The sequence below is a fragment of the Dryas octopetala genome, chromosome 6 (genome assembly GCF_963921425.1).
Source record: "Dryas octopetala chromosome 6, drDryOcto1.1, whole genome shotgun sequence".
Lineage (NCBI taxonomy): Eukaryota > Viridiplantae > Streptophyta > Magnoliopsida > Rosales > Rosaceae > Dryas > Dryas octopetala.
In genome coordinates, this window is record NC_141371.1 from 569774 (window position 1) to 583058 (window position 13285).

The window sequence follows — 13285 nt, forward strand, 5'->3', positions numbered from 1 at the left end:
TAGAAGGAAACAACTCACCTTTTATTAGCAAATTTATTTTCAATTTAAAAGTGTATTCTTTCCTCTTTCATTTTCAACCATTTCTCCTTTTTTTTTTTTTTTTTTTACTTATTTCTCAAAAAAGGAAAAAATTATATTTTCCTAAAAATAATTAAATTTGGCAACCATAAATGATAAAACTCTAGACGACTACACGTCTTCATCACCGAGCACGAAACCTTTTGTGGCTGGCTGTTTCTTGGGAAAAATTACAGAGCATAACAAGCAATAGAAGAAAAAAGAGTAGAGAGACTGAGAGAGAGAAGCGAGTGTTGAAGAAAGGAGATTGAATTCAAAGATGTGGTGTGTTGGGGCCGTAGATTCAATTCCTATAACACCATCTGCCTCTGGAGCTGTCTTTGGAGGTGTAGGCAAAGCACCCAATACTTGTACACCTACTTCACTCCACCTTCACTACCCTTCTGGCCCTCTCCATGTTCCTCTCACCTTCACTCTCGCAAATCACTTGTCTTTTCGACCCAAGTCCTCTTCTAAGAGGACTGCCTCTTTTCGTTGCTTTGCTGGTACATCACTAACCCTTCTCTCAATGAATATCATTGTCTTTTACTCTTCATATTTCCGTGTTTGATATGTATTTGTTGTTTGTTGTATTGGAAAAGTGTTAAAGAGTTTGATGGGTATGATCTGGTGAAGGTTGTCGAAAAGAATCTAGGCAGATTCTCTTATAATTTTGTAGGTTTTCGTATGTGGGTTTTGTTTGTTTTGGATAAATTGATAGGATTGAATGGATATAGCAAAGATTAGGATGCTCCCTTGTTTCACAATGATTACTAGAATGCATTTCTGGATAAAGTCAACATGTCTAGTAATATATCCTTGCATTACTAAAAAAGAAAATTGAAATTTGGAAGCAAAATTTAAGCAGACAATGTTGCATAACCAACTTGGAGGCATTTTTTTTCCTGGAAGAAGAAGAAGATGATGATCAAAAAGTGGTAAAGAAAGAAATTAAGTGTAAAAACTTATTTTTGTATAGAAGTTATTTGTTGGAGTTGGGGAGATTTTATATATGTGCTGAAGTTGACACAAGAAAAGAAAGGGGTTGAGGGGGGACAGAAGGACAGAATTGCTCCGTATCTGTGATGCCTATGGAGGTGAATCATACAGTGAATATATTGTCAATTGCAATAGCCAAATATTAATTTTCACAACTATCATAATTCATAAGGATATTGGTTGGTGCCATGCTCTCCTTAATATTTCTGTTGATTGGAAACAGTAGATTGTCGAATAATTACCAAATGATCATTCACAATTATATTCATTAGAGTGAGCTCGGTGAAAGACTTATAGTGTCCTTGTATGGTTATCCAAATTAAGCATAAATCTGTCAAGTAATTGTTAGCTGGGTTCAGTATTGTCTAGACTGTGTACCAAATGTGGGCTCAGGATTGGTGCTCAGCAGGTAGAGGGGAGTTATCTTAGTAAATCCTAATATTTGGTTTAATTTCTTCCATTATGAATAGAACAGTCTTCCCAGGCTCTTCCACTTGGAGTTGGGGAGGAGATTTCATAATATACCCCTTATTTGAAACTTTGTCTATTGTATTAGAGTATTGAAATAGCTTTTAAAGCTCCCTCTTTATTTAATTACGAATGGTACTAACTCTCTCTCTCTCTCTCCCTCTGTTTGTCTGTGTGTTTCTGCAGCATTAACCCCAGAGCTGAAGAATACACTGGACAAAGTTGTTAATTCACAAAAAGTGGTTCTTTTTATGAAGGGAACAAAGGATTTTCCACAATGCGGATTTTCAAACACTGTCGTACAGATATTGAAGTCGTTGAATGTACCTTTCGAAACAATAAACATACTAGAAAATGAACTATTGCGACAGGGATTGAAGGAGTATTCCCATTGGCCAACATTTCCTCAACTTTACGTTGAAGGAGAGTTTTTTGGTGGTTGTGACATCACTGTCGGTGAGTTAATTTTAGTTCTTGTAATATTTTTATTGTATCACATCATTTGATGTTCATAAAAGATTGGTCACTAACAAATTCTTTCAAAATTATGCTTGAGAACATTTTAACTGTGAACTTGGTTTGCTTGTGCATCTTAAATCTTCAGCCATGGAATCAACTAAATCAAGTACATTGAACATACAGATAAAAAATTAGAATTAAAATGATGAATATATCTGATCTTGCCAATTTGCCATTACCTGCTCTATCAAACTCTCTGTTTAGTGAGTACCATGTTCTCTGCATTATGTATTGAATTGTTTGTTTATATTATATCAGAGTTGGCAAATATGTCCAATGTGTATGCAATCTTTAATAAAACTATTTTGTTTGCAGAGGCATATAAAATCGGGGAATTGCAGGAACTACTGGAGAAGGCAATGTGCTCCTGAAGCTTTGTGGGTTACGATTTATGGTAGTGTAGTCTTTGACTTGGATGGTGATAATTGGAAGCTACTTTTATGTAATTCATTTTTTCTCCATGGTTTTGCACTTTGATTACAAGGAAACCTGTATATTGTATTATTCAGTACTGAAAATTCTCCATTTGGGGATAACAGTTCATATAAAAACATGCAAAGGTTTTGTGTAGTTTCTTCATCATTTTGAATAAAAATCTCCATGGTGAATGGTCATTCCTTTACTCTACTGTTTTACTAATTCTCTAATAATGATGCCTAAGAGGATGCTTTGATATAATTAGGCTACTAACCATTCCATACATGGAGGGATATTAGTTTGTTACCTATGAACGACATTATTCTTTGTTTGGCAAGCAAAGAAAAGTATCACACTTCAAGCCTATATATAAGTTCCTTTCTCTCCACTTGTTGAAGGAAAATGGAGGGAAAAATTGCAATCAATTTTTTTTTTCAGGCCAAACAAAAAAAAAGAATTCAATGGAAAGTTACATCATACCATCCCTGTTTGATGTAATTTATTTATTTTTGGATGAATTAGAAGGTTTTATTTGAAATCAACTTCTATAAAGTTGCACAATCCACAAGCAAGCTAGGAAAGCTTGCACAGCAGATCAGGTCTTCATGGAGACTGCTCAGATGTCTCGGCCTCACCAAGAGGAAGCTGTTCGTATGTCCCAGCCTCAGCGGCAGGAAGCTGTTCAGATGTCTCGGTCGGCCTCAGCGTGAGGAAGCTGTTCAGATGTCCCAGCCTCAGCGGCAAGAAGCTGTTCAGATGTCTCGGTCGGCCTCAGCGTGAGGAAGCTGTTCAGATGTCCCAGCCTCAGCGGCAGGAAGCTGTTCAAATGTCTCGTCCCCCCCCCCTCCCCCCTCCCCCCCCAAACTCATTTTCATTGTAAACTGTAAAGATCCCTTTGAACCGGGACACTCATTTGCTGCTGAGATAAATAACATCTGCGATGGCTCTAAAAGCTGATGCCTGGTTGTCGATGTTAGAGTCAATGGATATGGTGGAATTGGCTGCAAAGAGAAATTTATTGACTTTCGGTAGAAACAAGAAAGTAAGATAAATAAATATCATGTTACATCACTCAAACAAAAATGACATTGCTTTAGTGGTTCAGAATCTTCTCTTAATCCAACAGGTCCAAGGTTCGACAGAAAATAAAGACGTTTTGCAAAATTTAAATGGCCAAAAAGACACTTGTGCCACATGGAAGCACACAGTGGGAAGCCCGCGGGCCCACATGGGCCACGTTCAGCACACGGTTGGAAGCCGGCGGACCCACATGGGCCACGTGGCAGCCCACCGTTGGTAGCCCGCAGGCCCACTTACGCCACGTGTCAGCACACGGTTGGAAGCCCGCGGGCCCAATCGTGTGCTACCACGTGGCCCATGTGGGTCCGCAGGCATCAACCGTGGGCTGACACGTGGCCCATGTGGGCCCGCGGGCTTCCAAGCGTGGGCTCACACGTGGCCCATGTGGTCCCTCCGGCTTCCAACCGTGTGCTAACACGTGGCCCATGTGGGCCCGCTGGCTTCTAACCGTGGGCTGCCACGTGGCCCATGTGGGCCCGCGGCCTTCATCCGTGGTTGTCACGTGGCCCATGTGGGCCCGTGGGCTTCCAACGTGGCGTAAGTGGGCCCGCGGTCTTCCAACGGTGGGTTGCCACGTGGCCCATGTGGGCCCGCAGGCTTCCCATTGTGTGCTTCCACGTGGCATAAGTGTCTTTTTGGCCATTTAAATTTTGCAAAACGTCTTTATTTTCTATCGAACCTTGGACCCTGTTGGATTAGGAGAAGATGCCGAACCACTGAAGCAATGTCATTTTTGTTTGAGTGATGTAACATGATATTTATTTATCTTAGTTTCTTGTTTCTACCGAAAGTCACTAAATTTCTCTTTGCAGCCAATTCCACCATATCCATTGACTCTAGCATCGACACCTACGCCATAAGCTTCCCGGAGACCATCTTCTCCTTTGACTCCATCAAGAAGTTCACGCAATCCCAAGCCGTCTTCTTGCAAGCCACGCTTGTCTTGCGGCTTTCTTGGCTTGCCTTCTGCTTCTTTCTAAGGTTTATGAAGATGATGGTAGGAGCATTTGGTTTAGGCTTAGATGGTGGGTCAGCAGATTGGATGTTTGCTTCGCCACTAGGCATTGGCTGGTTAGTTAGCTTTAATTACTCACTTACCCACTTTTTTTCTTGAGCTAATTAATGGCTTTGATGAATAATTTGTGAGCTTATTTGCACTATCTTCATATTTAGTAATTGGTGTAATTGAATCACTACCATCACAAGGGGCCACTTGTCACTAATTATTCTAATAATTGTGGGGTTGGGCCAATATATTCCTTTGAGAATTCGGACGCCTGTGTACTGCTTCATCGTCTGGGGCTGATGATGATCGGGTAGAATCGGGTTCTGGAGCTCCGAAGTCGGAGAAAGATCCGAGGAAGGTTGCCAGAAAGTATGTTTAACTCGTTTATGGACTACATTGTCATCTGGGTTTTCCTTTTCCTTTTCCCTTTCCTTTCTTGTTTTGTTTTGTCATTCTGTTCTAGTTATATTACATTATGTTCTAACTATGGTACTGGATAAAGCTGACATTTTTTTGTGTTTCTTTCTCCACAGGTTTGCAAGGAAGCTCCTATTCCAGGTGAAACTGAAGTGTGGCAGTATATAGCACTGAGTAAGAGGATCTTCTTGATTGATTGCCCTGGAGTTGTCTATCAAAGCAGCGACTCTGAAACAGATATTGTACTGAAGGGTGTGGTATGTCTTTTCTGCTTTTGCTATTATGGCAGTTGATAGTGAATTTATGTATTTTCTTTGTTCTCATTAAGCGTTAAGTACTGACTATTATTATAAATAATTTGTGCAAATCATTTTTGAAATATTGATTCGCTACCAATATCATCTTTAAATTGCTCATTATTTGTGGACTTTGCTTTTGGTTTTTAAATAAGTGAATGATAGGAGCAATCCAGTGAAGCAATGATGATCATGTGAGTTATATCACAATTCACTCTAGAATATGCTACCTGAACTTTTACTTTAAGTTTATACCTTGATGCACGTGGTTTGGTCAACGTGTCTTGAATTTGAGTTGCAAATATATGAGTTTGAGTGTAGGCTCAAAAATGACATGGAGACTGTGCAAGCTAGCAAGTCTTTTCAATTATTATAGATATTACTTTTTCCCATAGTGGAGTGTTCTAGTTCTATGAAATCTTATTTATGTTTCTACCAATTACTTGCTGTTCTATACCATCCATGGGATATTGGCATATCTGAAGTCTGGTTTGTGAAATTTACTTTGTTATAGCTTCCTTTGTTCTTCCTCCAAAGACTGCTCTTTTAGACTGGTTCAATAGTAAAATTCTCCTTTTTGTGCTTGTGCAACCCATTTAGAGGCTATAATTTCTGTTTGTTTATTCACTGTGGGGCTGGAGCCTGAGTTCGGCGTTTGCCTGCAAGCATAATATTCTACATGCACATCAGTTGGGAAATAATTTAGGCCTTCTTTTCAGGTACGTGTCACAAATTTGCAGGATGCTTCAGAACACATAGGGGAAGTTTTGAAACGAGTTAAGAAGGAACACCTGCAAAGAGCATATAAGATATCAGACTGGTATGTTTCTTTGTCTGTGTGTATTGATCGAATATTGATGCTTTGGTCCTGACTCCTGATACTAAATGGAAATCTCTAGTGTATTGGGCTTTTTAAGCTTTTGTTTGCGAGGGCTCTCTCCACCCTCCAACCATTGTCTTTGTTAGTCTGACTCACCAGTTATAGGCTGAGTTCTGCATCTTTAAGGGTCTACTTTAAAAAGAATGAACTATGTGTATGTGAACAAATAACCTGAAATTATTATGTGGCTTACTTAATGGTTCAGGTAGCATTGTATGAGTGCCATGTTCTGTTAGTATACTTGAAAAGGGTGTAATCTTAATATGCTGTAGTATTAGGTTGGTTTTCTACTTTGTTATGCCCTGACAAGTTCATTGAGATTGCAATCATCTTAATTTGTTGATTAATTTACTTTGCTATTGCTTATTTTTTGGTCATGGAAATCTTTCTAATTGCATGTGTTCTCAGAAACGAAGAGTTACAGGTAACAATATCCTGATGTGATTTTGTTCTCGGGGATGATGATAATGACTGTCTAGTTCAACTGTGCAAATCATCCGGCAAACTTTTGAAGGTAACTTGCTACTTAATGATGCTTGCTAGCTACCACAGTAGTATTAAAATTTCTACAAATGCTTGCAAGATTTTCCACTCAAACTCAGTCAATTGGTGTCTTCCTAATTATATCTTCTTAAAAAAAAAAAAAAAAAAGGAAAGTGAAGTGGAATCTTATTTCTGCGAATATCAAGTGTAGGTAGTTTCCCTTTAATTTTTTGATTGGGCTGCTTGTAGGGTGGTGAACCTGACTTGATGACTGCAGCAAAGATGATCCTCCATGATTGGCAGAGGGGTAAGATACCATTTTTCGTACCCCCTCCACAAAGAGAATTGCCATCAGAGGAGACCGGTGTTAATGATATAGAGAATGATACAGTGATAGATAGCAACCAGGCATCAGCTTTTAGAGCCATCGCAGATGTTATTTATCTCAGCAGCAAATGAGTGTCCCGGTTCAAAGGGATCTTTACAGTTTACAATGAAAATGAGTTAGGGGGGGGGGGGGGGACGAGACATCTGAACAGCTTCCTGCCGCTGAGGCTGGGACATCTGAACAGCTTCCTCATGCTGAGGCCGACCGAGACATCTGAACAGCTTCCTGCCGCTGAGGCTGGGACATACGAACAGCTTCCTCTTGGTGAGGCCGAGACATCTGAGCAGTCTCCATGAAGATCTGATCTGCTGTGCAAGCTTTCCTAGCTTGCTTGTGGATTGTGCAACTTTATAGAAGTTGATTTCAAATAAAACCTTCTAATTCATCCAAAAATAAATAAATTACATTAAACAGGGATGGTATGATGTAACTTTCCATTGAATTCTTTTTTTTTGTTTGGCCTGAAAAAAAAAATTGATTGCAATTTTTCCCTCCATTTTCCTTCAACAAGTGGAGAGAAAGGAACTTATATATAGGCTTGAAGTGTGATACTTTTCTTTGCTTGCCAAACAAAGAATAATGTCGTTCATAGGTAACAAACTAATATCCCTCCATGTATGGAATGGTTAGTAGCTTATTTATATCAAAGCATCCTCTTAGGCATCATTATTAGAGAATTAGTAAAACAGTAGAGTAAAGGAATGACCATTCACCATGGAGATTTTTATTCAAAATGATGAAGAAACTACACAAAACCTTTGCATGTTTTTATATGAACTGTTATCCCCAAATGGAGAATTTTCAGTACTGAATAATACAATATACAGGTTTCCTTGTAATCAAAGTGCACAACCATGGAGGAAAAATGAATTACATAAAAGTAGCTTCCAATTATCACCATCCAAGTCAAAGACTACACTACCATAAATCGTAACCCACAAAGCTTCAGGAGCACATTGCCTTCTCCAGTAGTTCCTGCAATTCCCTGCTTTTATATGCCTCTGCAAACAAAATAGTTTTATTAAAGATTGCATACACATTGGACATATTTGCCAACTCTGATATAATATAAACAAACAATTCAATACATAATGCAGAGAACATGGTACTCACTAAACAGAGAGTTTGATAGAGCAGGTAATGGCAAATTGGCAAGATCAGATATATTCATCATTTTAATTCTAATTTTTTATCTGTATGTTCAATGTACTTGATTTAGTTGATTCCATGGCTGAAGATTTAAGATGCACAAGCAAACCAAGTTCACAGTTAAAATGTTCTCATGCATAATTTTGAAAATAGTGACCAATCTTTTATGAACATCAGATGATGTGATACAATAAAAATATTACAAGAACTAAAATTAACTCACCGACAATGATGTCACAACCACCAAAAAACTCTCTTTCAACGTAAAGTTGAGGAAATGTTGGCCAATGGGAATACTCCTTCAATCCATGTTGCAATAGTTCATTTTGGAGATGGCCAATGGGAATACTCCTTCAACGTACGTGAGGTCCCTTGTGGACACAAAAGGCCTCGTAATTGATGAGATGGCTAGGCGCCACCCTCATTCTTTCTGGGTGGAGCAAGGGCAAGCTGTATATTAATGTCTTTCTTATTTAGCTGGCTTAGCTTGAAAGAAAAGAAAAAAAAAAAAGGTGGATGTTCTAATCATGTTTGTTGTTTGTGACAAATCTTGTGGCAATGCCCAAGACCACCGTCGTTCTTGAGTCTTGAGAAAGAGGAGGTGATCACTCCTGCGGAAAGGATGATGTTGATGGAAGACTATGGGAAGAGAATGCAAGAAATAGAAAATGGAAAAACATCAATAATAAATACCCACAATAGACATTGTCAATAAAATAAAGAAAATATAAAAGTTGATGTGAAAACTTTTAACATAATCTTCAAAAGAAATTACCTCTTCTTCATCGGTTATTTCTCCTTCGCTTAGCTTCCTCTTCCCGCAGTCCTCCATCACCTCCTCTTTCTCGTGACTTAAGGACAATGGTGGCCTTGGGTGCCACAAGATCCGTCACAAACAACACAAAACAAGTCATGCACATAATTAAAGGGAAGGAATACATATCCAAAGAAAATGCCCATTAATATAAATTGCAAACAAACAAATTAAATTCTATAGTCACAACAGAATGACATGCACTTCAATTAAGCTACCAGCTTGACGGACCTGACTTTGAAGCTTTTCATTCTAGGAACATAAATCTTAATGCCCTTGAGAGAGAGAGGGTTGAGAGAGAGGGGGGGAGGGGGTTTAGAAACATTCTTCTTAATGCCCTTTAATTTATGACAATAATTAGATTCTAATTGAAGTGCATGTCATTATGTTGTGACTATATAATTTAATTTGTTTGTTTGCAATTTATATTAATGGGCATTTTCTTTGGATATGTATTCCTTCCCTCTAATCATGTGCATGACTTGTTTTGTGTTGTTTGTGACGGATCTTGTGGCACCCAAGGCCACCATTAAGTCACGAGAAAGAGGAGGTGATGGAGGACTGCGGGAAGAGGAAGCTAAGCGAAGGAGAAATAACCGATGAAGAAGAGGTAATTTCTTTTGAAGATTATGTTAAAAGTCTTCACATCAACTTTTATATTTTCTTTATTTTATTGACAATGTCTATTGTGGGTATTTATTATTGATGTTTTTCCATTTTCTATTTCTTGCATTCTCTTCCCACAGTCTTCCATCAACATCATCCTCTCCTCAGGGTGATCACCTCCTCTTTCTCAAGACTCAAGAACGACGGTGGTCTTGGGCACTGCCACAAGATCTGTCACAAACAATAAACATGATTAGAACATCCACCTATTTTGCTTTTCTTTTCTTTCAAGCTAAGCCAGCTAAATAAGAAAGACATTAATATACCACAGCTTGCCCTTGCTCAACCCAGAAAGAATGAGGGTGGCGACTGGCCATCTCATCAATTATGAGGCCTTTTGTGTCCACAAGGGACCTCACGTACCCCTCATCCGGAGGGGTTCCCGGCGCGGCTAATAAAAGTCGGTTTCTCTTTCGTTCTCGAGTGAGCTCGAGAACATCATTGTCCCCCCCGGGGGGGCCCAAATGTAGATCAAGCTCCGGCTCCGGAGCTAGGGGGAGGTTTGAAAAAATTACAGAGAAAGAACTATCCCTAAATTCCAAACTCCAAAATAAAAATGAAAAGAACTTCACAAAATAAAGCCACACGCTCAACTGGAATGACCAAACACTGATTGGTCTCCCTGAACAGCCTTAACCAAAGAGATTAGGCTATTGGACACCAACTATAATTATAAACATCCACCAAGTGTATTAATCTTTATTTACTATTATTTATAATGTTTTTCTTTAGAACACATTCTATTTAGTAAAAGAAAATCCATTTTAAGTACACACCCTGCACTTTGCTGCATTCCTTCTAAATTACTTATACACATCCAGCCAATCTTATATAATTTTCGTAGTTTCAATTTTATCTAAAACTTGTCTTTTCTGCTTATAGGCTTCCAAAACTTCCTAATGTTATATACGCTCCTTTATATATATATATATATATATATATTTTGTATTCATTAGAAATTTAGAAATCTAATAAATCCCATCCCACTTCGTTATTCAATATTTAAGTTGGCTTTCATTCCAAGAGCAACCCTACTGAGACAGAAATTCCAAATATATGCATACAGGCAGCACAAATTTAGACCAAAATCCAAAAAAAAATAAAAAATTTAATTGAAATTTTTTTAAACCTGGAAACCACAGAGATGTGGTGCGGTACAGAGAAACATGGAAACCAGATAAAAGAAATCACAAAAACCAAAAATACTAGGTAAAAAAAAAAAAGTAAAAACCAGGAGAGAAGCGTCGGTTTGGTGTGAGTGAGCAGAGGAGAGGAGAGGAGAGACCGAGAGAGGCGGAGCTGAGTGGTGCGGTTTAAGTGTGCGAATGGCGGTGCGACTTAGGGTTTTGAGAATGGAGAATCGCAGAGAGGGAAGAAAAATGAGGGAGACCAGGAGTGACGTTGTGTGTCTGATGAGTGTCAGTTGGTTTTTGCTTTTTGAGTTCATGAAACGAACGAAATCGTCGTTGCGATCTCTCGCGAAAAGGAAGAGCAAATTATAGATTGCACCATAGGATTTCCCTTGATTTACAATGCGGTCCCTGTGATTTTAATTTTTTTCAGGAGTAAACCCTTTTCTTTTTTTTTTCAGTGTTATGACATCTAAATAATATGTAATCATATTTAATTAGTTTCAATTTTTTTAATGGTCATTGTCCGGTTGCAGATCTCGACATATTTTCCTGAACCCATTTTAAAAATTGGGCCTATTTCTTGCAGTTGCACTTTAAATTTCATGTTCTTTTGAATTAAGTGCTTTACTATTCACATTTGTATTCTTTATGGTGTTTTTTGAGGATGAACTTTGGAAGTGAATTTAAATTGACAGAATTTAAAATGATGGAATTGAAAGTCATAAATTTTGTAAAATTTATAGTTTGGCTAAGGCTAACGGCTAACCTATTAGATATGATGAAATTTGAAAGCAATGTGAGTGATTGTATAGTGGGGAAGGTAGTGACAACTACTATAGAAACATGGGTGGTGCTAATGGGGACGGCGGTATGATGGTAAGACATTCGAGTGTCTCGCCAGACTATAGTGTCTCATGAGACCTAAGTGTAGTACTTTTAAGGCTAAATGTCAATTTTGGTTCTTGTATTTTTAAGAAATTTTCACTTTGATTATGTATTTTTATTGTTAGTGATTTTAGTTCTATACTTTCTATACGATAACAATTAAATCTAAATAATTAACATTGTTTAAATTGTTGAAGGAAAATCTAACGTGAGAGCATGTGCGAATTTTGAATCTTTTAGTCCACTTAGATGCCTATTTAAGCTCATACTCATCATTTACATATTCAGTTTGATGTTAAAATTTTTTATTTTTTTCTTATTGATTGCGTATAAGGGTGGATATGAGTTTATATATATAGGCATTCGAGTGGAGTAAAATGTCTAAAATATCACTTACGTGTAATGTACATCAAATTTTTTATTATTAATTTAAACGAGATTTACAATTTGGACTTAATTGCTAAAATTAAAAAAATAGGATCAAAATGAAAATTTCATAAAAGTACATGAACCAAAAGTGTTATTTGGCTTACTTTTAATTCTAATATTTTTATTGTATCACATCATCTGGTGTTCGTAAAAAATTGGTCACTGAGAATTTCTTTTATGGTGCGTTTGGATGAAGTAGTTTGAAATTACTAAGGAATTCACAAATGACGGAATTTAAAATGATATGATTTAAAATTCTATAATATGTAAATTCTCTTGTTTGGATAACATGTAAACATAATGGAGTTTAAATACGGAATTTATGGTAATTTTAATTTTTGATGCATCAATTCAAAAGAGTTATGGTGATGGTGGCAACAATAAAAATGATGTTTATGGTGAGTTGACCATATTGGTAGGGGTGATGGCCCACAAGCGGTGGGAGAAATGGTGGCGGCTAAAATTGAGGTGTTGGCGGTGGTGGTGTCGACAATGGCGGTGATGGTGATGGTGGTGGCGGCGGTGATGGTGATGGTGATGGTGGTGACGGTGACGGTGATGGTGGTGGTGGCGGCGGCTGTGGTGGCGGTCTCGGTGTTGGTGGTGGTGGTGGTGGTGGTGGTGGTGGCTGCAGCAGCGGCAGTGGGGGTGGTGGGGGCAGTGATGTTAGTGGTGGTGACGTTGGCGGCAGTGGTGGTAGTGTCGACATGGTCGACATAACTTATTTTTCTTTTGTAAAAATTAGAATTTTGAAAATGACACCAATTTATGTGGAATTTAAAGTTGAAATTTATAGTCTTCAAATCCCAAGTTTTTTTCCACCTAGAATTTACAAAATTCTGTATTTATTGACCCAAACAAGGAAATTAGAGCATGTAATTTCTTAAATGCTGAATTTTGTTTAAATTCCGAGTTTTTTTCCTCCATCCAAACACACCATTATGGAAGTGTAGTCTTTGACTTGGTGATAATTGGAAGGTGTTATTATGTAATTCATTTGTTCTCCATGGTTGTGCATTCTAATTTCAAGGAAAACTATATTAATGCTATACTTACCACATTCTTGTACCACATTTTTATACCATTTCATGTGTCATTACTTTATTGGACAGAGTTTTTATTTTCCTTTTTGAGTTTTTATTTTGATTTTTTTGTATCCAATGTATGAATGCCATGTAAGTTGCCACATAAGGTGGTAT

At 37.9% G+C, this 13285-nt stretch overlaps 2 protein-coding genes and 1 long non-coding RNA gene across 3 annotated transcripts; 2 read left to right on the forward strand and 1 right to left on the reverse strand.

Annotated features, from left to right (window-relative positions):
- The first annotated feature begins 206 nt into the window (after positions 1-206).
- On the forward strand, positions 207-2665 carry CXIP1 (CAX interacting protein 1). Its single transcript, XM_086247700.1, has 3 exons — positions 207-563; positions 1711-1980; positions 2359-2665. The coding sequence occupies exons 1-3, from the start codon at positions 338-340 to the stop codon at positions 2412-2414; spliced, it is 552 nt and encodes a 183-aa protein (XP_086103826.1). The 5' UTR covers positions 207-337; the 3' UTR covers positions 2415-2665.
- Positions 2666-3400: 735 nt separating this feature from the next.
- LOC147280650 (nuclear/nucleolar GTPase 2-like) lies at positions 3401-7506 on the forward strand. The gene is made up of 8 exons (XM_086246354.1): positions 3401-3502; positions 3587-3593; positions 4353-4565; positions 4807-4904; positions 5080-5220; positions 5979-6078; positions 6595-6653; positions 6872-7506. The coding sequence occupies exons 1-8, from the start codon at positions 3401-3403 to the stop codon at positions 7079-7081; spliced, it is 930 nt and encodes a 309-aa protein (XP_086102480.1). The 3' UTR covers positions 7082-7506.
- Positions 7507-7704: 198 nt separating this feature from the next.
- On the reverse strand, positions 7705-8518 carry LOC147280651 (uncharacterized). Its single transcript, XR_015123103.1, has 2 exons — positions 8383-8518; positions 7705-8011 (listed from the first exon to the last, which is right to left on the reverse strand). It is a non-coding gene; the product is annotated as an uncharacterized LOC147280651 (long non-coding RNA).
- Positions 8519-13285: the final 4767 nt, after the last annotated feature.

Coding starts and splice junctions, on each gene's coding strand:
- LOC147280650 (XM_086246354.1), top strand. CDS start 3,401: ATGGCTCTAAAAGCTGATGCCTGGTTGTCGATGTTAGAGTCAATGGAT. Junction 4,905..5,079: donor CGGAGAAAGATCCGAGGAAG/GTTGCCAGAAAG, acceptor CTTTCTCCACAG/GTTTGCAAGGAAGCTCCTAT. Junction 5,221..5,978: donor ATATTGTACTGAAGGGTGTG/GTATGTCTTTTC, acceptor CCTTCTTTTCAG/GTACGTGTCACAAATTTGCA.
- CXIP1 (XM_086247700.1), top strand. CDS start 338: ATGTGGTGTGTTGGGGCCGTAGATTCAATTCCTATAACACCATCTGCC. Junction 564..1,710: donor CTCTTTTCGTTGCTTTGCTG/GTACATCACTAA, acceptor GTGTTTCTGCAG/CATTAACCCCAGAGCTGAAG. Junction 1,981..2,358: donor TGGTTGTGACATCACTGTCG/GTGAGTTAATTT, acceptor TTTTGTTTGCAG/AGGCATATAAAATCGGGGAA.